The sequence below is a fragment of the Nerophis ophidion genome, linkage group LG14 (assembly GCF_033978795.1).
Source record: "Nerophis ophidion isolate RoL-2023_Sa linkage group LG14, RoL_Noph_v1.0, whole genome shotgun sequence".
Classification (NCBI taxonomy): Eukaryota; Metazoa; Chordata; class Actinopteri; order Syngnathiformes; family Syngnathidae; genus Nerophis; species Nerophis ophidion.
Genome location: NC_084624.1, coordinates 50,186,332 through 50,211,882, shown reverse-complemented (window position 1 = coordinate 50,211,882; position 25,551 = coordinate 50,186,332). Strand labels below are relative to the sequence as shown.

Here is a 25,551-nt window from a genome sequence, read left to right as displayed (position 1 = left end):
TTCTAGAAGGCCAAGTGCTTATAAGTTGTGTTAAGAAGCAGAGTTATGGAGACACCATCTTTACAGAGTTGTACTGGGCGGCATAGCTCGGTTGGTAGAGGGTTGCAGGTTCGATTCCCGCTTCCGCCATCCAAGTCACTGCCGTTGTGTCCTTGGGCAAGACACTTTACCCACCTGCTCCCAGTGCCACCCACACTGGTTTAAATGCAACTTAGATATTGGGTTTCACTATGTAAAACGCTTTGAGTCACTCGAGAAAAGCGCTATATAAATATAATTCACTTCACCTCACTACTGACTGTATGAGCGAGGGGAAATAGGTTGCGCCAAATCTATTTGGGAGAATCTAAATTTGTTTGTGCCATGCCAGCCAATTAATATATCGGAAACCCTGGTTTGTTTTAAGAGTTTTACAACAAATCATCGTCATTCGAATTTGAACTTTGCACTACAGATAAGAACACAATTTTGTTGCATGAGCTTGTTGTAGTGCAGGATAAAAGAGCAATAAGGTGCAGATATTAAAAAAAAAATAGATTACCGTACAGATAAATATATTGCACTTTTGCATATGCATCCACGTTTATGGATGTATGTTATATTGTCTTTATATTCCAGCGAGTTAACCCATTTTTGGGGGGAATTGAAGGGATTATTTTGATGCGTTCAAGAGTCTTACGGTTGCGGGAGTGTATATTGTAGCGTCCCCAAATAGTTAGTGCTGCAAGGGTTTCCGGATATTTCTCCTGTTGTGTTTATGTTGTTCGGGGGGTGGTGGTTCCTCTCTTTAAGAAGGGGAGCCGGAGGGTGTGTTTCACCTATCGTAGGATCACACTCCTCAGCCTTCCCGGTAAGGTCTATTCAGGTGTACTATAGTCGAACCTCGGATTCAGGAGGAACAGTGTGGTTTTCGTCCCGGTCGTGGAACTGTGGACCAGCTCTATACTCTCGGCAGGGTTCTTGAGTTTGCCCAACCAGTCTACATGTGCTTTGTGGACTTGGAAAAGGCATTCGACCGTGTCCCTCGGGAAGTCCTGTGGGGAGTGCTCAGAGAGTATGGGGTATCGGACTGTCTTATTGTGGCAGTCCACTCCCTGTATGATCAGTGCCAGAGCTTGGTCCGCATTGCCGGCAGTAAGTAGGTCCCGTTTCCAGTGAGGGTTGGACTCCGCCAAGGCTGTCCTTTGTCACCGATTCTGTTCATAACTTTTATGGACAGAATTTCTAGGCGCAGTCAAGGCGTTGAAGGGTTCCGGTTTTGTAACCGTAGGATTAGGTCTCTGCTTTTTGCGGATGATTTAGTCCTGATGGCTTCATCTGGCTGGGATCTTCAGCTCTCTCTGGATCGGTTCGCAGCCGAGTGTGAAGCGACCGGAATGAGAATCAGCACCTCCAAGTCCGAGTCCATGGTTCTCGCCCGGAAAAGGGTGGAGTGCCATCTCCGGGTTGGGGAAGAGACCCTGCCCCAAGTGGAGGAGTTCAAGTACCTAGGAGTCTTGTTCACGGGTGAGGGAAGAGTGGATCGTGAGATCGACAGGCGGATCGGTGCGGCGTCTTCAGTAATGCGAACGTTGTACCGATCCGTTGTGGTGAAGAAGGAGCTGAGCCGGAAGGCAAAGTTCTCAATTTACCAGTCGATCTACATTCCCATCCTCACCTATGGTCATGAGCTTTGGGTCATGACCGAAAGGATAAGATCACGGGTACAAGCGGCCGAAATGAGTTTCCTTCTCTCCCTTAGAGATAGGGTGAGAAGCTCTGTCATCCGGGAGGAACTCAAAGTAAAGCCGCTGCTTCTCCACATCGAGAGGAGCCAGATGAGGTGGTTTGGGCATCTGGTCAAGGGAGGTGTTTAGGACACGTCCAACCGGTAGGAGGCCACGGGGAAGACCCAGGACATGTTGAGAAGACTATGTCTCCCGGCTGGCCTGGGAACGCCTCGGGATCCCCCGGGAAGAGCTAGACGAAGTGGCTGGGGAGAGGCAAGTCCGGGCTTTCCTGCTTAGGCTGCTGCCCCCGCGACCCGACCTCGGATAAGCGGAAGAAGTTGGATGGATGGTGTTTATGTTGTGTTACGGTGCGGATGTTCTCCCAAAACGTGTTTGTCATTCAACATGACCACTCGCCTCCCTGCTCCCTGTCATCTCTCATTGGTCTTCTCTCTCTCTCCCCCCAACTTGGGCGTCCTACCAGGAGGTGCTGCCTGACAGGAAGAGAGTTACAACCAGGAGCTACCTTCCCATCATGCCGGCGGACACGGACAGCAGCAGTAACTTTACCTGCGTGGCCAGCAACCCGGCGGTCCCCATGGGGAAACGAGCCACGATCATGCTCAACGTGCACCGTATGTTGGCCTTGTTATGGCACTGCAGTCCAGAAAGATGAACATTCAAATATTTGAGACATCCAAGTAGAAAAAAAACACAATCGAACACCATTCAGAGGTCAGGTTTTGGATTTATGACTTCATCCTGTTGATTTTGTGTTTCCCTGTACAGATCCTCCGACAGTGACTTTGTCCATTGAGCCTCGGTCGGTGCTGGAAGGCGAGAGAGTCACCTTCACCTGCCAAGCCATCGCAAACCCACCCATCATGGGCTACAGGTTAGGGGAAACTTGATTTATTTTATTTTCAAATGGCAGGTTCAATAAATGTCAGCGATCCTGTTCTGTCTCCCTGTAATGTTTGTCTGATCTTGAATGGGATTGTGCTGAAAATTGTAATTTTCCTGAAGGAACTCTCCTGACGGAATAAATAAAGTACTATCCATCTAATCTAATCTAAGTGAAGGAAACAAGCTTTTGATAAGTTTTCCTAAGTCGGGGGTCGGGAGCTTTTTCAAAAATATATGAAAAACGGAAAAAGATGAGAGGAAAAAAACATACCTTTTTGTTTTAATATGGTTTCTGCAGGAGGACAAACATGACCCAAACCTCCCTAATTGTTAAAAAGCACACTTTTTATATTAAACAAGCTTCACTGATTCGAGTATTTGGTGAGCGCCGTTTTGTCCTACTAATTTTGGCGGTCCTTGAACTGACCGTAGTTTGTTTACATGTATAACTTTCTCCGACTTTCTAAGACGTGTTTTATGCCACTTCTTTTTCTGTCTCATTTTGTCCACCAAACTTTTGACAAAGGTGAGTTTTGTTGATGTTATTGAATTGTGTGGAGTGCTAATCAGACATATTTGGTCACGGCATTACTGCAAGCTAATCGATGCTAACATGCTATTTAGGCTAGCTGTATGTACATATTGCATCATTATGCCTCATTTGTAGCTATATTTGAGCTCATTTAGTTTCCTTTAAGTCCTCATAATTCAATTTATATCTCATAACACACTATCTGTATGTAATAGGGCTTTTATTTTTTTGCGGCTCCAGACGGATTTGTTTTTGTATTTTTGGTCCAAAGTTTGGGGACCCATGCTTTAGAGTGGGGGTCGGCAACCCGCGGCTCTGGAGCTGCATGCGGCTCTTTAACGCCGCCCTAGTGGCTCTCTGGAGCTTTTTCAAAAATATATGAAAAACGAAAAAGATGAGAGGAAACCAACATATTTTTTGTTTTAATATGGTTTCTGCAGGAGGACAAACATGACCCAAACCTCCCTAATTGTTATAAAGCACACTTTTTATATTAAACAAGCTTCACTGATTCGAGTATTTGGTGAGCGCCGTTTTGTCCTACTAATTTTGGCGGTCCTTGAACTGACCGTAGTTTGTTTACATGTATAACTTTCTCCGACTTTCTAAGACGTGTTTTATGCCACTTCTTTTTCTGTCTCATTTTGTCCACCAAACTTTTGACGTTGTGCATGAATGCACAAAGGTGAGTTTTGTTAATGTTATTGACTTGTGTGGAGTGCTAATCAGACATATTTGGTCACGGCATTACTGCAAGCTAATCGATGCTAACATGCTATTTAGGCTAGCTCTATGTACATATTGCATCATTATGCCTCATTTGTAGCTATATTTGAGCTCATTTAGTTTCCTTTAAGTCCTCATAATTCAATTTATATCTCATAACACACTATCTGTATGTAATAGGGCTTTTATTTTTTTGCGGCTCCAGACGGATTTGTTTTTGTATTTTTGGTCCAAAGTTTGGGGACCCATGCTTTAGAGTGGGGGTCGGCAACCCGCGGCTCTGGAGCTGCATGCGGCTCTTTACCGCCGCCCTAGTGGCTCTCTGGAGCTTTTTCAAAAATATATGAAAAACGAAAAAGATGAGAGGAAACCAACATATTTTTTGTTTTAATATGGTTTCTGCAGGAGGACAAACATGACCCAAACCTCCCTAATTGCTATAAAGCACACTTTTTATATTAAACAAGCTTCACTGATTCGAGTATTTGGTGAGCGCCGTTTTGTCCTACTAATTTTGGCGGTCCTTGAACTGACCGTAGTTTGTTTACATGTATAACTTTCTCCGACTTTCTAAGACGTGTTTTATGCCACTTCTTTTTCTGTCTCATTTTGTCCACCAAACTTTTGACGTTGTGCATGAATGCACAAAGGTGAGTTTTGTTGATGTTATTGAATTGTGTGGAGTGCTAATCAGACATATTTGGTCACTGCATGACTGCAAGCTAATCGATGCTAACGTGCTATTTAGGCTAGCTATATGTACATATTGCATCATTATGCCTCATTTGTAGCTATATTTGAGCTCATTTAGTTTCCTTTAAGTCCTCATAATTCAATTTATATCTCATAACACACTATCTGTATGTAATAGGGCTTTTATTTTTTTGCGGCTCCAGACGGATTTGTTTTTGTATTTTTGGTCCAAAGTTTGGGGACCCATGCTTTAGAGTGGGGGTCGGCAACCCGCGGCTCTGGAGCTGCATGCGGCTCTTTACCGCCGCCCTAGTGGCTCTCTGGAGCTTTTTCAAAAATATATGAAAAACGAAAAAGATGAGAGGAAACCAACATATTTTTTGTTTTAATATGGTTTCTGCAGGAGGACAAACATGACCCAAACCTCCCTAATTGTTATGAAGCACACTTTTTATATTAAACAAGCTCCACTGATTCGAGTATTTGGCGAGCGCCGTTTTGTCCTACTAATTTTGGCGGTCCCTTGAACTGACCGTAGTTTGTTTACATGTATAACTTTCTCCGACTTTCTAAGACGTGTTTTATGCCACTTCTTTTTCTGTCTCATTTTGTCCACCAAACTTTTGACGTTGTGCATGAATGCACAAAGGTGAGTTTTGTTGATGTTATTGAATTGTGTGGAGTGCTAATCAGACATATTTGGTCACGGCATTACTGCAAGCTAATCGATGCTAACATGCTATTTAGGCTAGCTGTATGTACATATTGCATCATTATGCCTCATTTGTAGCTATATTTGAGCTCATTTAGTTTCCTTTAAGTCCTCATAATTCAATTTATATCTCATAACACACTATCTGTATGTAATAGGGCGGCATAGCTCGGTTGGTAGAGTGGCCGTGCCAGCAACTTGAGGGTTGCAGGTTCGATTCCCGCTTCTGCCATCCTAGTCACTGCTGTTGTGTCCTTGGGCAAGACACTTTACCCACCTGCTCCCAGTGCCACCCACACTGGTTTAAATGTAACTTAGATATTGGGTTTCACTATGTAAAGCACTTTGAGTCACTAGAGAAAAGCGCTATATAAATATAATTCACTTCACTTTTATTTTTTTGCGGCTCCAGACGGATTTGTTTTTGTATTTTTGGTCCAAAGTTTGGGGACCCATGCTTTAGAGTGGGGGTCGGCAACCCGTAGCTCCGGAGCCGCATGCGGCTCTTAAGCGCCGCCCTAGTGGCTCTCTGGAGCTTTTTCAATAATATATGAAAAATGGAAAAAGATGAGGGAAAAAAATGATTTTTTGTTTTAATATTGTTTCTGTAGGAGGACAAACATGACACAAACCTCCCTAATTGTTATAAAGCACACTGTTTATATTAAACATGCTTCACTGATTCGAGCATTTGGCGAGCGCCGTTTTGTCCTACTAATTTTGGCGGTCCTTGAACTCACCGTAGTTTGATTACATCAGGGGCGCTCACACTTTTTCTGCAGGCGAGCTACTTTTCAATTGACCAAGTCGAGGAGATCTACCTCATTCCTATTTATAATTTATATTTATTTATTTATGAAAGAGACATTTTTGTTAACAAGTTAATGGTGTTTAATGATAATACAAGCATGTTTAACACACATAGATTCCTTTCTTTCATGAAGACAAGAATATAAGTTGGTGTATTACCTGATTCTGATGACTTGCATTGATTGGAATTAGACAGTGGTGCTGATAACGTCCGCATTTTCAAATGGAGGAGAAAAAAAGACCTCCTTTCTGTCCAATACCACATGAAAGTGGTTGGATTTGGCATCTCATTTGTCCAACTTGCATACTTAAACACTTTGTTATGAGAGTAGCATATGTGTGTGTGGCCCTTTAATGTCTGGCAGCAGGTGAGTGACGTCAGTGAGTGTGCGGGTGGGCAAGCAAGTGAGAAAGCGGTCGCTGAGGGCGGGGGAGAAATACATTGGCATCAAACTCCGTAGCTTGCTAGCTTGTGCACGCTAGCTTTCTGAGACTCTTATTTTGTTAGCACAGGCAGGATGAAACAGGTCTTTTATGGTGAAGACAGGAACTGTGCGGTCGGTCTTTAGAGTTTTGACAGTAGGTACGGAGTCTCTAGAAATAAAATGTGTTTCTCTGCGTCCGCCCTGTTGGTGATTTTTTTCTTAAATATGAGCTCGCAGCAGCCAGCGTCATCTCACAAGATCCTCGGGTGCCGAGAATGTCAAACAACTGACGAAAGTGAAGTCTTGGTATGATTGATGATTGCTCATTTTTATGTCTATTTTTTAATGCCTGGCTTGAGATCGACTGACACACCCTCCGAGATCGACCAGTCGATCGCGATCGACGTAATGCCCACCCCTGGTTTACATGTATAACTTTCTCCGACTTTCTAAGACGTGTTTTATGCCACTTCCTTTTTCTGTCTCATTTTGTCCACCAAACTTTTAACGTTGTGCATGAATGCACAAAGGTGAGTTTTGTTGATGTTATTGACTTGTGTGGAGTGCTAATCAGACATATTTGGTCACTGCATGACTGCAAGCTAATCGACGCTAACATGCTATATTGCATCATTATGCCTCATTTGTAGCTATATTTGAGCTCATTTAGTTTCCTTTAAGTCCTCATAATTCAATTTATATCTAATGACACACCATCTGTATGTAATATGGCTTTTATTTTTTTGGCGGCTCCAGACATATTTGATGATGTATTTTTGGTCCAATATGGCTCTTTCAACATTTTGGGTTGCCGACCCCTGCCCTCGGTGGAGCCCATAAATAATAAGTGTCTGCCTTTGCAGTTAATTTCTTATAGATAGATAGATGGATGGATGGATGGATGGATGGATGGATGGATGGATGGATGGATGGATGGATGGATGGATAGATAGATAGATAGCACTAGTAGCAAATGTATTGCAAAAAACACATTACATGTACATGGACTCATTTTGCGCACAGGACTGCTAATTTTATTCTTGCGCCGCCTCTCTGTGCTCTCACGATGTGTATCTCGTTTTTTTCTACACACGCGATATTCCACCCACGCCTACTGTGATCAGACCACTATAACGGAAGGTCTTGAGGATGTAGTGTTGTCCCGATACCAATATTTTGGTAACGGTACCAGTACCAAAATTATTTAGATGCATTTTGGTACTTTTTTAAATAAAGTGGACCACAAAAAATTGCATTATTGGCTTTATTGTCAAAAAAATATTAAAAAAAAATCCTACCTTAAACATATTTTTCTTATTGCAAGTTTGTCCTTAAATTAAGTAGTAAACACAAAATAAAACATGTCTTTTATTAGTAAGTAAGCAAACAAAAGCTCCTAATTTAGTCTGCTGACATATGCAGTAACATATTGTGTCATTTTCCATCCTATTATTTAGTCAAAATGATAAAGGACAAGTGGTAGAAAATGAATTATTTATCTGCTTGTTCATTTACTGTTAATATCTGCTTACTTTCACTTTTAACATATTCTATCTACACTTCTGTTAAAACATATTAATCACTTATTCTTCTTTTGTTTGATACTTTACATTAGTTTTGGATGGCACCACAAATTTGGGTATCAATCCGATACCAAGTAGTCACAGGATCACACATTGGTCATATTCAAAGTCCTCATGTGTCCAGGGACGTATTTTCTGAGTTCATAAACATAAATTGAAAAAAAAAAAACAAAAGCAGATGTTGTGATGCCAAAAAATATCGACATATTCATCGTAGTATCGACTAGATACGCTACTGTACTTGGTATCATTACATTGGATGTCAAGTGTAGATCCACCAATGGCGTTTGTTTACATTTTGATGCCGGTGAGCTACGGTGTGTAGTGAAGCATGTTTGGCTATTCCTCATCCTACATGGATGATACTTGTAAGAAATGTACTTTATTTGTCGCCATGGTGATGATGATTATTGATTTAGAAGTAGCTAAAACACTGCCGACTGGGGCTGGACTTTAGCCGCTAGCTAGTTAGCCATGTCTTAAAGCACCTCTTCCTGAGGGCGTTTCAGTGTTATAACTTCACCTAAATCGTTAGTTTTTAAGCCAAAATGTGTCCGTTCTCCCTTTTCTGTCAACACACTGTGTCTGCTTGTAAGTACTCAGTGATTATGCACTGCCGAACAATGGCCGCACCTCATTACCAAAAGGGTGTGACATCACATAGACAGACACATCGAGTGTAAACAGAATCTGTGTGGGAGCAAAAACACTCCGCACAGAAGCATACTTGCCAAATTTCTCCCGAAATTCAGCTGGAGCTGGAGGCCACGCCCCGTCCAGCTCCTTGCGGACCTGAGTGAGGACAGCCTGTTTTCACGTCCGCTTTCCCACTATATAAACAGCTTGCCTGCCCAATCACGTTACATTATCTACGGATTTGAATAAAAAACTGCACACACAAGGAGACGAAGCAGAAGAACGAGGAAGTTACAGCCATGGCGACGCCGTCTGTAATAGAGTGATCCATGTTGTCTGTTGCCATCTCCTGGTGAATGTTGGCTATAGCGTTATGGGGTTGCTTTTTGATTGGCCAACGATTTACGTGGCGTTGCGCACCCGACGGTAAGTGAGGGAGTCTGTTCTGAAGCCCACAGTAAAGAGACGTAACTTCATCAGCTCGCCTGGTTGTTGACTCCAACCCAATATATTACACCGTCGACGAGCAAAATGAAGAAATAAATGGCAGAACAAAGGTTACTCGAAAAGTTTGAGTTTGAGTTTGAGTTTATTTCGAACATGCAAACATACAACATGATACATCACAATTTCCAGTTTCTCTTTCCAACATGTTCGAAAAGGAGGAGGAAGAAGCAGAGCTTATTTAATCCTACCCCTTTTCTTTACATAACAGTTGCTAAAACTTTTGTTCACTTCCTGTTCTCAATGAATTCACAATGTATACTCCATAAGTAATAAGTAATCAAAATACAAATAAATAAATAAATAAATAATTGCTTGAATTTTAATCCATACGATGAGATGAATCAGATTATTTTGAGAATGAATGAGTGAGTAAAATCAGAATGTTTATCATGGTTCTTCATTTTTGTACTTTGTTAACACTTCCAGTTTGAAGAGTTTCTTGAAATGGATCATATTAGTACATTGTTTGATTGCTTTGCTTAATCCATGCCATAATTTAATTCCACATACTGATATACTGAAGGTTTTAAGTGAAAGGGAAGTGTTGTTGTTTTTTTAGTAACCAGCAAGCACAGTAGAACAACTGTGTTTTTATTACTGTGTATTTGATAAGTGCCGTCTGAAATTCAACTATTTATTTTATTTATGTATATAATAAAATAAATAATATAGCTAGAATTCACTGAAAGTCAAGTATTTCATACATATATATGAAATACTCGAGTTGGTGAATTGTAGAAGTAAATATAGTCCTCCCCTCTTAACCACGCCCCCCCCGAAATCGGAGGTCTCAAGGTTGGCAAGTATGCACAGAAGTAAAAATGAGTCTTCGCACTAGCACAAAATGAGTACTTGCGCACATAGCGTGGTTTTTCCCGTGCACGTCTTTTGCCAATCTTCTGACGCCATGAATTCTTGACAAAAAGCTACCAAGTGGTGTGTTGCCACACGTGCGGCACTTCGAAAGATTGCATCTTAAAACTCATCTGTATACTCTAGCCTTTAAATAGACCTCCTTTTTAGACCAGTTGATCTGCCGCTTCTTTTCTTTTCTTTCTCCTATGTCCCCCCCTCCCTTGTGGAGGGGGTCCGGTCCGATGACCATGGATGAAGTACTGACTGTCCAGAGTCGAGACCCAGGATGGACCGCTCGTCGGGACCCAGGATGGACCGCTCGCCTGTATCGGTTGGGGACATCTCTACGCTGCTGATCCGCTTGAGATGGTTTCCTGTGGACGGGACTCTCACTGCTGTCTTGGAGCCACTATGGATTGAACTTTCACAGTATCATGTTAGACCCGCTCGACATCCATTGCTTTCGGTCCCCTAGAGGGGGGGGGGTTGCCCACATCTGAGGTCCTCTCCAAGGTTTCTCATAGTCAGCATTGTCGCTGGCGTCCCACTGAATGTGAATTCTCCCTGCCCACTGGGTGTGAGTTTTCCTTGCCCTTTTGTGGGTTCTTCCGAGGATGTTGTAGTCGTAATGATTTGTGCAGTCCTTTGAGACATTTGTGATTTGGGGCTATATAAATAAACATTGATTGATTGATTGAAATCTTTTTAAATGCAAATCATTTCTTATTCATGCGTTCCCATCGACACGCAGCAGCCGTCATTGTGATAGAATTTGCTACCGAGTGCTGAGAAAAACTGGAGACTTCCACCGAGGGTCCCTTTTGTGGGAGCTCTGCCAGATGCTCCTCCACTAAGCCCAGTGAGTGAATATTAAAACGTCACCTACTGGCAGATTTGTTGTATAGTAATAGGATTTGGAGTCACATACAGCACAATATATAGTTCATATAAATAGCGGAAGGGAGAGAAATATAGTTTTTTAAATTTGCAATCCAGCCCCTCGGCGTTTTGACATAAATGTTTCATCTATATTACAGTAATTGGTAATAGAAGTCATAAAAAAAACGGTGTTTTTTTTTTTTTTGCATCTCCATCAGGTGGGCTAAAGGCGGCGTGCTGCTGGAGGGCGCCAGAGAGAGTGTGTTTGCCACCACGGCCGACCATTCCTTCTTCACGGAGCCCGTGTCCTGTCAGGTCTTCAATGCTGTGGGCAGCACCAACGTCAGCATCCTGGTGGACGTCCACTGTAAGAACACACACAGAAGGAATCAAACAGGGGTGTCCAAACCTTTTAGGAGGGGCCACAAACTAATCCACAGTCCATTTTGATATTTAATTTTTTGAAAAAATATAAATAGAATTTAAATATACTGTTTGTTTTTTTTAAATGCATAGTGCATCCCTTTTTCCACATTTTATGTTACGGCTATATTCCAAAATAGAATACATTCATTTGCGTCCTCAAAATTTGACACACAATACCCCATGATGACACCGTGAAAAAAAGAGACATTTTTGTAAATGTATTAAAACTAGAAATCACAGTCGGCGCAGTTGGAAAAGTGGCCGTGCCAGCAACCTGAGGGTTCATGGTTCGATCCCCACCTTCTACCAACCTCGTCACGTCCATTGTGTCCTTGAGCAAGACACGCATACTTGCCAACCCTGCCCAAATTCAGTGCCTCTCCTGAAAACCTCCCGGGACAAATTTTCTCCCGGAATTCGGGCGGACCTTAGTGACGTGTCGACAGCCTGTTTTCACGTCCGCTTTCCCACAATAAAAACAGCGTGCCTGCCCAATGACGTTATAACTAGAATGATCGAGGGCGAGTTCTTGGTTTTTTATGTGGGTTTATTGTTAACGTCCTCCCAGCACAGTAACAACACACAACAACAGCAGTCACGTTTTCGTCTACCGTAAAGCAGTTCGTCTGCCGTAAACGGCAATGTTGTGACACTCTTAAACAGGACAATACTGCCATCTACTGTACGTGCATATGTGACAGTAACTTCTACGGCAGAGGTCACCGACCTTTTTGAAACCAAGAGCTACTTCTTGGGTACTGATTAATGCGAAGGGCTACCAGTTTGATACCCCATGATGACAACGTGAAAAAAAGAGACATTTTTGTAAATGTATTAAAACTAGAAATCACAGTCGGCGCAGTTGGGGGAATGGCCGTGCCAGCAACCTGAGGGTTCCTGGTTCGATCCCCACCTTCTACCAACCTCGTCACGTCCGTTGTGTCCTTGAGCAAGACACGCATACTTGCCAACCCTCCCGGATATTGCCGAAATTCAGTGCCTCTCCCGAAAACCTCCCGGGACAAATTTTCTCCCGGAATTCGGGCGGACCTTAGTGACGTGTCGACAGCCTGTTTTCACGTCCGCTTTCCCACAATAAAAACAGCGTGCCTGCCCAATGACGTTATAACTGTAGAATGATCGAGGGCGAGTTCTTGGTTTTTTATGTGGGTTTATTGTTAACGTCCTCCCAGCGCAGTAACAACACACAACAACAGCAGTCACGTTTTCGTCTACCGTAAAGCAGTTCGTCTGCCGTAAACAGCAATGTTGTGACATTCTTAAACAGGACAATACTGCCATCTACTGTACATGCATATGTGACAATAACATCTACAGCAGGGGTCACCGACCTTTTTGAAACCAAGAGCTACTTCTTGGGTACTGATTAATGCGAAGGGCCACCAGTTTGATACCCCATGATGACAACGTGAAAAAAAGAGACATTTTTGTAAATGTATTAAAACTAGAAATCACAGTCGGCGCAGATGGGAGAATGGCCGTGCCAGCAACCTGAGGGTTCCTGGTTCGATCCCCACCTTCTACCAACCTCGTCACGTCCGTTGTGTCCTTGAGCAAGACACGCATACTTGCCAACCCTGCCCAAATTCAGTGCCTCTCCTGAAAACCTCCCGGGACAAATTTTCTCCCGGAATTCCGGCGGACCTTAGTGACGTGTCGACAGCCTGTTTTCACGTCCGCTTTCCCACAATAAAAACAGCGTGCCTGCCCAATGACGTTATAACTGTAGAATGATCGAGGGCGAGTTCTTGGTTTTTTATGTGGGTTTATTGTTAACGTCCTCCCAGCGCAGTAACAACACACAACAACAGCAGTCACGTTTTCGTCTACTGTAAAGCAGTTTGTCTGCCGTAAACAGCAATGTTGTGACATTCTTAAACAGGACAATACTGCCATCTACTGTACATGCATATGTGACAATAACATCTACGGCAGGGGTCACCGACCTTTTTGAAACCAAGAGCTACTTCTTGGGTACTGATTAATGCGAAGGGCTACCAGTTTGATACCCCATGATGACAACGTGAAAAAAAGAGACATTTTTGTAAATGTATTAAAACTAGAAATCACAGTCGGCGCAGTTGGAAAAGTGGCCGTGCCAGCAACCTGAGGGTTCCTGGTTCGATCCCCACCTTCTACCAACCTCGTCACGTCCGTTGTGTCCTTGAGCAAGACACGCATACTTGCCAACCCTCCCGGATATTGCCGAAATTCAGTGCCTCTCCCGAAAACCTCCCGGGACAAATTTTCTCCCGAAATTCGGGCGGACCTTAGTGACGTGTCGACAGCCTGTTTTCACGTCCGCTTTCCCACAATAAAAACAGCGTGCCTGCCCAATGACGTTATAACTGTAGAATGATCGAGGGCGAGTTCTTGGTTTTTTATGTGGGTTTATTGTTAACGTCCTCCCAGCGCAGTAACAACACACAACAACAGCAGTCACGTTTTCGTCTACCGTAAAGCAGTTTGTCTGCCGTAAACAGCAATGTTGTGACACTCTTAAACGGGACAATACGGCCATCTACTGTACATGCATATGTGACGATAACATCTACGGCAGGGGTCACCGACCTTTTTGAAACCAAGAGCTACTTCTTGGGTACTGATTAATGCGAAGGGCTACCAGTTTGATACCCCATGATGACAACGTGAAAAAAAGAGACATTTTTGTAAATGTATTAAAACTAGAAATCACAGTCGGCGCAGTTGGGAGAATGGCCGTGCCAGCAACCTGAGGGTTCCTGGTTCGATCCCCACCTTCTACCAACCTCGTCACGTCCGTTGTGTCCTTGAGCAAGACACGCATACTTGCCAACCCTCCCGGATATTGCCGAAATTCAGTGCCTCTCCCGAAAACCTCCCGGGACAAATTTTCTCCCAGAATTCGGGCGGACCTTAGTGACGTGTCGACAGCCTGTTTTCACGTCCGCTTTCCCACAATAAAAACAGCGTGCCTGCCCAATGACGTTGTAACTGTAGAATGATCGAGGGCGAGTTCTTGGTTTTTTATGTGGGTTTATTGTTAACGTCCTCCCAGCGCAGTAACAACACACAACAACAGCAGTCACGTTTTCGTCTACCGTAAAGCAGTTCGTCTGCCGTAAACGGCAATGTTGTGACACTCTTAAACAGGACAATACTGCCATCTACTGTACATGCATATGTGACGATAACATCTACGGCAGGGGTCACCAACCTTTTTGAAACCAAGAGCTACTTCTTGGGTACTGATTAATGCGAAGGGCCACCAGTTTGATACCCCATAAAGACAACGTGAAAAAAAGAGACATTTTTGTAAATGTATTAAAACTAGAAATCACAGTCGGCGCAGTTGGGAGAATGGCCGTGCCAGCAACCTGAGGGTTCCTGGTTCGATCCCCACCTTCTACCAACCTCGTCACGTCCGTTGTGTCCTTGAGCAAGACACGCATACTTGCCAACCCTCCCGGATATTGCCGAAATTCAGTGCCTCTCCCGAAAACCTCCCGGGACAAATTTTCTCCCGGAATTCGGGCGGACCTTAGTGACGTGTCGACAGCCTGTTTTCACGTCCGCTTTCCCACAATAAAAACAGCGTGCCTGCCCAATGACGTTATAACTGTAGAATGATCGAGGGCGAGTTCTTGGTTTTTTATGTGGGTTTATTGTTAACGTCCTCCCAGCGCAGTAACAACACACAACAACAGCAGTCACGTTTTCGTCTACTGTAAAGCAGTTCGTCTGCCGTAAACGGCAATGTTGTGACACTCTTAAACAGGACAATACTGCCATCTACTGTACATATATATGTGACAATAACATCTACAGCAGGGGTCACCAACATTTTTGAAACCAAGAGCTACTTCTTGGGTACTGATTAATGCGAAGGGCCACCAGTTTGATACCCCATGATGACAACGTGAAAAAAAGAGACATTTTTGTAAATGTATTAAAACTAGAAATCACAGTCGGCGCAGTTGGGAGAATGGCCGTGCCAGCAACCTGAGGGTTCCTGGTTCGATCCCCACCTTCTACCAACCTCGTCACGTCCGTTGTGTCCTTGAGCAAGACACGCATACTTGCCAACCCTCCCGGATATTCCCGGAGACTGCCCAAATTCAGGGCCTCTCCTGAAAACCTCCCGGGACAAATTTTCTCCCGGAATTCGGGCGGACCTTAGTGACGTGTCGACAGCCTGTTTTCACGTCTGCTTTCCCACAATAAAAACAGCGTGCCTGCCCAATGACGTTATAACTGTAGAATGATCGAGGGCGAGTTCTTGTTTTTTTTATGTGGGTTTATTGTTAACGTCCTCCCAGCGCAGTAACAACACACAACAACAGCAGTCACGTTTTCGTCTACTGTAAAGCAGTTTGTCTTCCCTAAACAGCAATGTTGTGACATTCTTAAACAGGACAATACTGCCATCTACTGTACATGCATATGTGACAATAACATCTACAGCAGGGGTCACCGACCTTTTTAAAACCAAGAGCTACTTCTTGGGTACTGATTAATGCGAAGGGCTACCAGTTTGATACCCCATGATGACAACGTGAAAAAAAGAGACATTTTTGTAAATGTATTAAAACTAGAAATCACACTCGGCGCAGTTGGGAGAATGGCCGTGCCAGCAACCTGAGGGTTCCTGGTTCGATCCCCACCTTCTACCAACCTCGTCACGTCCGTTGTGTCCTTGAGCAAGACACGCATACTTGCCAACCCTCCCGGATATTGCCGAAATTCAGTGCCTCTCCCGAAAACCTCCCGGGACAAATTTTCTCCCGGAATTCGGGCGGACCTTAGTGACGTGTCGACAGCCTGTTTTCACGTCCGCTTTCCCACAATAAAAACAGCGTGCCTGCCCAATGACCTTATAACTGTAGAATGATCGAGGGCGAGTTCTTGGTTTTTTATGTGGGTTTATTGTTAACGTCCTCCCAGCGCAGTAACAACACACAACAACAGCAGTCACGTTTTCGTCTACCGTAAAGCAGTTCGTCTGCCGTAAACAGCAATGTTGTGACATTCTTAAACAGGACAATACTGCCATCTACTGTACATGCATATGTGACAATAACATCTACAGCAGGGGTCACCGACCTTTTTGAAACCAAGAGCTACTTCTTGGGTACTGATTAATGCGAAGGGCCACCAGTTTGATACACACTTAAATAAATTGCCAGAATTAGCCAATTTGCTCAATTTACCTTTAACTCTATGTTATTATTAATAATTAATGATATTTATCTTTGTGGAAACACTGATCATCTTAATGATTTCTCACAATAAATATATATTTTTGATGCCTTGTTTTAAATAGGTTAAAATCCAATCTGCACTTTTCCAGCTGTAAATAAACTCCTCCCCTCTTAACCACGCCCCCAACCACGCCACGCCCGAAATCAGAGGTTTCAAGGTTGGCAAGTATGAAGACACGTCACCCTTGCTCCTGATGGGTGGTGGTTTGGGCCTTGCATGGCAGCTCCCACCATCAGTGTGTGAATGTGGAAATGTGTCCTGGGCATGATGTTAAAATGCATCCGGCAGTGGAGGCTCCTCTATCAATCAATCAATCAATCAATTTATATGGCCCTAAATCACAAGTAAGGGCTGCACAAGCCACAACGACATCCGCGGTACAGAGCCCACATAAGGGTAAGGAAAAACTCCCCCCAGTGGGACGTTGATGTGAATGACTATGAGAAACCTTGGAGAGGACCCCCTCTAGTTTAAATTCAAACTAATTTAAAATTATAGAATAACGAACAGGCAAATTTCCACCGGTCCGCACTTGGGACACCCCTGGCTAACTAAGCATGGTCTATCTTGTGGAGGTGAGGATCATTTCTATGTCTTGCCTCAGTTGGACCCATCCTGGTGGTGGAACCGCGGCCCATCGCGGTCGACGTGAACTCGGACGTCACCCTGAACTGCAAGTGGTCCGGCAACCCCCCACTGACCCTCACGTGGACCAAGAAGGGTTCTAACATGGTGAGCTTATGTGACCTTTGAAAGTCTATTTAAAGGGGAACATTATCACCAGACCTATGTAAGCGTCAATATATACCTTGATGTTGCAGAAAAAAAGACCATATGTTTTTTTAACCGATTTCCGAACTCTAAATGGGTGAATTTTGGCGAATTAAACGCCTTTCTGTTTATGGCTCTCGGAGCGATGACGTCAGAACGTGACGTCACCTAGGTAATAAAGCCGCCATTTTCATTTTCTCAAACACATTACAAACATCGGCTCTCAGCTCTGTTATTTTCCGATTTTTCGACTATTTTCTGGAACCTCGGAGACATCATGCCTCGTCGGTGTGTTGTCGGAGGGTGTAACAACACTAACAGGTAGGGATTCAAGTTGCACCACTGGCCGAAAGATGCGAAAGTGGCAAGAAATTGGACGAAATTTGTTCAAAATACGAGGGTGTGGGGAAAGCCGACGAAATGGTCTGTCTTTTGTTCCGCACACTTTACCGACGAAAGCTATGCTACTACAGAGATGGCAAGATTGTTTGGATATCCTGCGACACTCAAAGCAGATGCATTTCCAACGATAAAGTCAAAGAAATCTGCCGCCAGACCCTCATTGAATGTGCCGGAGTGTCTGCACATTTTACCGACATGGCACAGAGATGTATGGATAACCTGCAGATGCATTTGCAACGATAAAGTCAACGAAATCACAAAGGTGAGTTTTGTCGATGTTGTTGACTTATGTGCTAATCAGACATATTTGGTCGCGGCATGACTGCCAGCTAATCCATGCTAACATGCTACGCTAATCGATACTAACATGCTATTTACCGGCGGTGCTAAGGCAGACATGGCACAGAGATGTATGGATAACCTGCAGATGCATTTGCAACGATAAAGTCAACGAAATCACAAAGGTGAGTTTTGTCGATGTTGTTGACTTATGTGCTAATCAGACATATTTGGTCGCGGCATGACTGCCAGCTAATCCATGCTAACATGCTACGCTAATCGATGCTAACATGCTATTTACCGGCGGTGCTAAGGCAGACATGGCACAGAGATGTATGGATAACCTGCAGATGCATTTCCAACGATAAAGTCAACACAATCACAAAGGTGAGTTTTGTCGATGTTGTTGACTTATGTGCTAATCAGACATATTTGGTCGCGGCATGACTGCCAGCTAATCCATGCTAACATGCTACGCTAAGCGATGCTAACATGCTATTTACCGGCGGTGCTAAGGCAGACATGGCACAGAGATGTATGGATAACCTGCAGATGCATTTGCAACGATAAAGTCAACGAAATCACAAAGGTGAGTTTTGTCGATGTTGTTGACTTATGTGCTAATCAGACATATTTGGTCGCGGCATGACTGCCAGCTAATCCATGCTAACATGCTACGCTAATCGATACTAACATGCTATTTACCGGCGGTGCTAAGGCAGACATGGCACAGAGATGTATGGATAACCTGCAGATGCATTTGCAACGATAAAGTCAACGAAATCACAAAGGTGAGTTTTGTCGATGTTGTTGACTTATGTGCTAATCAGACATATTTGGTCGCGGCATGACTGCCAGCTAATCCATGCTAACATGCTACGCTAATCGATGCTAACATGCTATTTACCGGCGGTGCTAAGGCAGACATGGCACAGAGATGTATGGATAACCTGCAGATGCATTTCCAACGATAAAGTCAACACAATCACAAAGGTGAGTTTTGTCGATGTTGTTGACTTATGTGCTAATCAGACATATTTGGTCGCGGCATGACTGCCAGCTAATCCATGCTAACATGCTACGCTAAGCGATGCTAACATGCTATTTACCGGCGGTGCTAAGGCAGACATGGCACAGAGATGTATGGATAACCTGCAGATGCATTTGCAACGATAAAGTCAACTAAATCACAAAGGTGAGTTTTGTTGATGTTGTTGACTTATGTGCTAATCAGACATATTTGGTCGCGGCATGACTGCCAGCTACTCGATGCTAACAGGCTATGCTAATCGATGCTAACATGCTATTTACCGGCGGTGCTAAGGCCGACAGGGCACAGAGATGTATGGATAACCTGCAGATGCATTTGCAACGATAAAGTCAACTAAATCACATAGGTGAGTTTTGTTAATGTTGTTGACTTATGTGCTAATCAGACATATTTGGTCGCGGCATGACTGCCAGCTAATCCATGCTAACATGCTACGCTAATCGATGCTAACATGCTATTTACCGGCGGTGCTAAGGCAGACATGGCAGAGAGATGTATGGATAACCTGCAGATGCATTTGCAACGATAAAGTCAACTAAAGCACAAAGGTGAGTTTTGTTGATGTTGTTGACTTATGTGCTAATCAGACATATTTGGTCGCGGCATGACTGCCAGCTAATCGATGCTAACATGCTATTTAGGCTAGCTGTATATACATTTGAAATTGTATTTACATCCAGCGTTTCCCTCCACCCACATTTAATGCCAAACAAACACTTACCAATCGACAGATTTAAGTTGATCCAGTGTCACAACATGTGAAACTTCCGATCGTTGGTCTTCACATTTTACCGGCAATGCTAACGCAGACATGGCCGAATAGCGTCAATAGCTATTCGCTCAATAGCTTCAGTTTCTTCTTCAATTTCGTTTTCGCTATCTGCCTTTCAAAACATGCGTAATCTGTTGAATCGCTTAAGCCGCTGAAATCCGAGTCTGAATCCGAGCTAATGTCGCTATATTTTGCTGTTGTATCCGCCATTGTTTGTTTGTATTGGCATCACTGGATGACGTCACAGGAAAATGGACAATGGCTTCGAGAGAGCGAAAATAAGGCACTTTAAAGCTTTTTTTAGGGATATTCCGGGATGGGTAAAATTTTGAAAAAAATTCCAAAAATAAAATGAGCCACTGGGAACTGATTTTTTGGGTTTTAACCCTTTTGAAATTGTGATAATGTTCCCCTTTAAAAAAACAGCTAGAGAGCGGCACCGAGAGGAAACCTGTGTTGTCGGAAACGTTCCGATCCTCCAGAAAGCTTTTTATTGACGTCTAAAACTCCGACTTCATAAATGTTTGCTTAGTTGTAAAGCAGACAGTTTGTAGAAAGACTGCGTCTCCATTTCTTCCATATTTAATTCATGCTTAACAGTTTAAGAAAAGCTCCAGGAGAAAAAACTAATGGAGCCTGCTGAGTAAATCAACATGTTTTATGAATTAAATATGTGTCTATCGCACTCCTGCTTTTTGTCCCCTGCTGCCCGCCTGCGTCTGCAGTAGGATTTCAGCGTTTGCTCTTGGTGTTCAGGTGCTGAGCAACAACAACCAGCTCTACTTGAAGTCCGTGAGCCAAGCCGACGCCGGACAATACGTCTGCAAGGCCATCGTGCCACGGATTGGCGTTGGGGAGACCGAGGTTACGCTCACTGTTAACGGTCAGTCGCTACGCATTTTCAAGGCTACTGACCTAATGACCTACTTACCTACCATGTACCTTTCACATGTTTGACGACGTCATCGTTACCTTTCATGGCAGCCTGAGTTTCTTAGTTTGAGGGGCTGATGGTGGTCGGCATTTCTTCAATCAATCAATCAATGTTTATTTATATAGCCCCAAATCACAAATGTCTCAAAGGACTGCACAAATCATTACGACTACAACATCCTCGGAAGAACCCACAAAAGGGCAAGGAAAACTCACACCCAGTGGGCAGGGAGAATTCACATCCAGTGGGACGCCAGTGACAATGCTGACTATGAGAAACCTTGGAGAGGACCTCAGATGTGGGCAACCCCCCCCCCCCTCTAGGGGACCGAAAGCAATGGATGTCGAGCGGGTCTAACATGATACTGTGAAAGTTCAATCCATAGTGGCTCCAAGACAGCAGTGAGAGTCCCGTCCACAGGAAACCATCTCAAGCGGATCAGCAGCGTAGAGATGTCCCCAACCGATACAGGCGAGCGGTCCATCCTGGGTCCCGACTCTGGACAGTCAGTACTTCATCCATGGTCATCGGACCGGACCCCCTCCACAAGGGAGGGGGGGACATAGGAGAAAGAAAAGAAGCGGCAGATCAACTGGTCTAAAAAGGAGGTCTATTTAAAGGCTAGAGTATACAGATGAGTTTTAAGGTGAGACTTAAATGCTTCTACTGAGGTAGCATCTCGAACTGTTACCGGGAGGGCATTCCAGAGTACTGGAGCCCGAACGGAAAACGCTCTATAGCCCGCAGACTTTTTTTGAGCTCTAGGAATCACTAATAAGCCGGAGTCTTTTGAACGCAGATTTCTTGCCAGGACATATGGTACAATACAATCGGCAAGATAGGCTGGAGCTAGACCGTGTAGTATTTTATACGTAAGTAGTAAAACCTTAAAGTCACATCTTAAGTGCACAGGAAGCCAGTGCAGGTGAGCCAGTACAGGCGTAATGTGATCAAACTTTCTTGTTCTTGTCAAAAGTCTAGCAGCCGCATTTTGTACCAACTGTAATCTTTTAATGCTAGACATGGGGAGACCCGAAAATAATACGTTACAGTAGTCGAGACGAGACGTAACAAACGCATGGATAATGATCTCGGCGTCTTTAGTGGACAAAATGGAGCGAATTTTAGCGATATTACGGAGATGAAAGAAGGCCTTCACATTTTAACCTTTTAATTTCTTTTCACTTTTCCCTTTGTCTTCTCACAATGTCACCAAAAGAGTCTGTGTCACAATTGGGGGATGGATACAGTAAAAAAGAAGCTGAAAATGTAGGGGATTAGTGACAACTAATGACACCGTTCAAACGCCATGGGTGAATCTACACCATCCATCCATCCATCATCTTCCGCTTATCCGAGGTCGGGTCGCGGGGGCAGCAGCCTAAGCAGGGAAGCCCAGACTTCCCTCTCTCCAGCCACTTCGTCTAGCTCTTCCCGGGGGATCCCGAGGCGTTCCCAGGCCAGCCGGGAGACATAGTCTTCCCAACGTGTCCTGGGTCTTCCCTGTGGCCTCCTACCAGCTGGACGTGCCCTAAACACATCCCTAGGGAGGCGTTCGGGTGGCATCCTGACCAGATGCCCGAACCACCTCATCTGGCTCCTCTCGATGTGGAGGATTAGCGGCTTTACTTTGAGTTCCTCCCGGATGGCAGAGCTTCTCACCCTATCTCTAAGGGAGAGACCTGGAAACTAATTTCGGCCGCTTGTACCCGTGATCTTATCCTTTCGGTCATAACCCAAAGCTCATGACCATAGGTGAGGTTGGGAACGTAGATCGACCGGTAAATTGAGAGCTTTGCCTTCCGGCTCAGCTCCTTCTTCACCACAACGGATCGGTACAACGTCCGCATTACCGAAGACGCCGCACCGATCCGCCTGTCGATCTCACGATCCACTCTTCCCTCACTCGTGAACAAGACTCCTAGGTACTTGAACTCCTCCACTTGGGGCAGGGTCTCCTCCCCAACCCGTAGATGGCACTCCACCCTTTTCCAGGCGAGAACCATGGACTCGGACTTGGAGGTGCTGATTCTCATTCCGGCCGCTTCACACTCGGCTGCGAACCGATCCAGTGAGAGCTGAAGATCCCGGCCAGATGAAGCCATCAGGACTACATCATCCGCAAAAAGCAGAGACTCAAACCAAACCGGAACCCCTCAACGCCTTGACTGCGCCTAGAAATTCTGTCCATAAAAGTTATGAACAGAATCGGTGACAAAGGACAGCCTTGGCGGAGTCCAACCCTCACTGGAAATGTGTTCGACTTACTGCCGGCAATGCGGACCAAGTTCTGACACCGATCATACAGGGAGTGGACCGCCTCAATAAGACAGTCCGGTACCCCATACTCTCTGAGCACTCCCCACAGGACTTCCCGAGGGACACGGTCGAATGCTTTCTCCAAGTCCACAAAGCACATTTAGACTGGTTGGGCAAACTCCCATGAATCTAGACCTGACATCCAGTGTAATGATACCAAGTACAAGAGCGTATCTAGTCGATACCACTATGATGACATCGATATTTTTTAGCATTAAAAAATATTTTTTCGTTTAAAAAAAATGTATATTATGTTTGTAAACTCAGGGAATATGTCCGTGGACTAGAGATGCGCGGATAGGCAATTATATCAACCGCAACCGCATCACCAAAGTCGTCATCCACCCGCCGTCCACCCGAACCAACATTTTATCAGAACCGCAACCGCCCGCCACCCTCCCGTTGAAATACATCAGAGGTCGGCCACCTTTACCACTCAAAGAGCTATTTAGACCCGTTTCACAGAGTAAAGAAGACAATGGGAGCCGCTAACGTTCTCGCGAATATCCAATGGTATTCATCCAGATAATGAGAATAAGGGCCATTGCCTTTGCAACCTTCAACATGTACAAATCGTTAGTCCAGCAACATGTTGTATGCAGCTTCCGCAATCACACGTACAAGATTGAAAGGTATACTTGGTGATACAGAGTACACTGATGGTTGTGATATCAACAATTTTAATACTCTTACTAATATGCGCCACGCTGTGAAGCCACACCAAACAAGAATGACAAACACATTTCGGGAGAACATCCTCACAGTAACACAACATAAACGCAACACAACAAATACCCAGAACCCTTTGCATCCGTGACAATACCTGAATATATTTTACACCCCCGCGCCTCCAACCCCGCCCACCTTACCGAGGCACTTCTTGAACAGGTGCGGCAGAAACGGATGGATGTTTTATAGAGAATTGTTATTTTTTAAAGGCCTACTGAAACCCACCACCACCGACCACGCAGTCTGATAGTTTATATATCAATGATGAAATATTAACATCGCAACACATGCCAATACGGCCTTTTTAGTTTACTAAATTGCCAATTAAAAATTTCTCGCGGAAGTATCATGCTAAAACGTCGCGGTATGTTGACGAGTGCCCGTGACGTCACGCATTGTAGAGGACATTTTGTTCCAGCACCGTTCACAGCTATAAGTCGTCTCTTTTCATCGCATAATTCCACAGTATTATGGACGTCTGTGTTGCTGAATTCGGCAGGTTTCGGTGAGAAAATGGTGGTAATAAGTAGGCTCTTACCGTAGACATGAGCGGAGAATTTGCGTCGTTCCTCCTGCACCTGTCAAAGAGGCAGCTGCGACTCTCTTGCCTCCTCCCACCGGCCGCCCCCGACCGTCGGATGCGTCCACCGTGGAGGAGGGAAAAAACGTGGCTTCCCTCAGAGCAGGGGTCGGGAACCTTTTTGTCTGAGACAGCCATGAAAGCCAAATATTTTAAAATGTATTTCCATGAGAGCCTTATATTATTTTTTTTAACACTGAACACAACTAAATGCATGCATTTTTAAGTAACGTCAACATTTTTTGAGTACAATAACTCATATTATTTTTAATACAATTTTTATTCTGAAGCTAACCAATAATAAATGGAATACTTTTTACCATTAATGCACCTTCTTGAACAGATGCGTTAGAAAACCAATGGATGGATTAAAATGCAGGAGAATGTTTTGTATTTTGAACATTATTTTTAACTCCAATTATCAGTGGAAATATTAATTTTTTTATCGTGTTAAGCAATGTCAGCTAAGATTAATCTGAGAGCCAGATGCATCCATCAAAAGAGCCACATCTGGCTCTAGAGCCATAGGTTCCCTACCCCATGGCGGTCACAACACCCATGGCTACACCCATCCGACTTTCAGGTTGTACAGGTACGACCATATAATCTCACTAAAACACTAGTCAGCGATCCTGTTCTGTCTCCCTGTAATGTTTGTCTGATCTTGAATGGGATTGTGCTGAAAATTGTAATTTTCCTGAAGGAACTCTCCTGACGGAATAAATAAAGTACTATCTAATCTATCTAATCTAGTAACACAATAAGCAGATAAGGGATTTTTCCAGAATTATCCTAGTAAATTTGTCTAATAACATCTGAATCGCTCTACCGTCTAGTTTTTTATTTTTTTTTGTCCTTCACTCTCACTTTCCTCATCCACAAATCTTTCATCCTCGCTCAAATTAATGGGAAAATCGTCGCTTTCTCGGCCCGAATCGCTCTCGCTGCTGGTGGCCATGATTGTAAACAATGTGCGGATGTGAGAAGATCCACAACCCGTCACGTCACGCCCACATCGTCCGCTACTTCCGGTACAGGCAAGGCTTTTTTATT

General features: G+C 44.1%; 1 protein-coding gene across 2 annotated transcripts in view; it reads left to right on the top strand.

Annotated features, from left to right (window-relative positions):
* The window catches only part of kirrel1b (kirre like nephrin family adhesion molecule 1b), a 264,916-nt gene that overhangs the window by 192,445 nt on the left and 46,920 nt on the right, over positions 1 to 25,551 (top strand). For both annotated transcript variants that reach the window (XM_061920962.1, XM_061920963.1), the window contains exons 5-9: positions 2,194 to 2,344; positions 2,499 to 2,604; positions 11,192 to 11,340; positions 17,266 to 17,393; positions 20,693 to 20,819. In XM_061920962.1, coding sequence (XP_061776946.1) covers positions 2,194 to 2,344; positions 2,499 to 2,604; positions 11,192 to 11,340; positions 17,266 to 17,393; positions 20,693 to 20,819 — 661 coding nt within the window. The remainder of the gene's footprint in view (positions 1 to 2,193; positions 2,345 to 2,498; positions 2,605 to 11,191; positions 11,341 to 17,265; positions 17,394 to 20,692; positions 20,820 to 25,551) is intronic.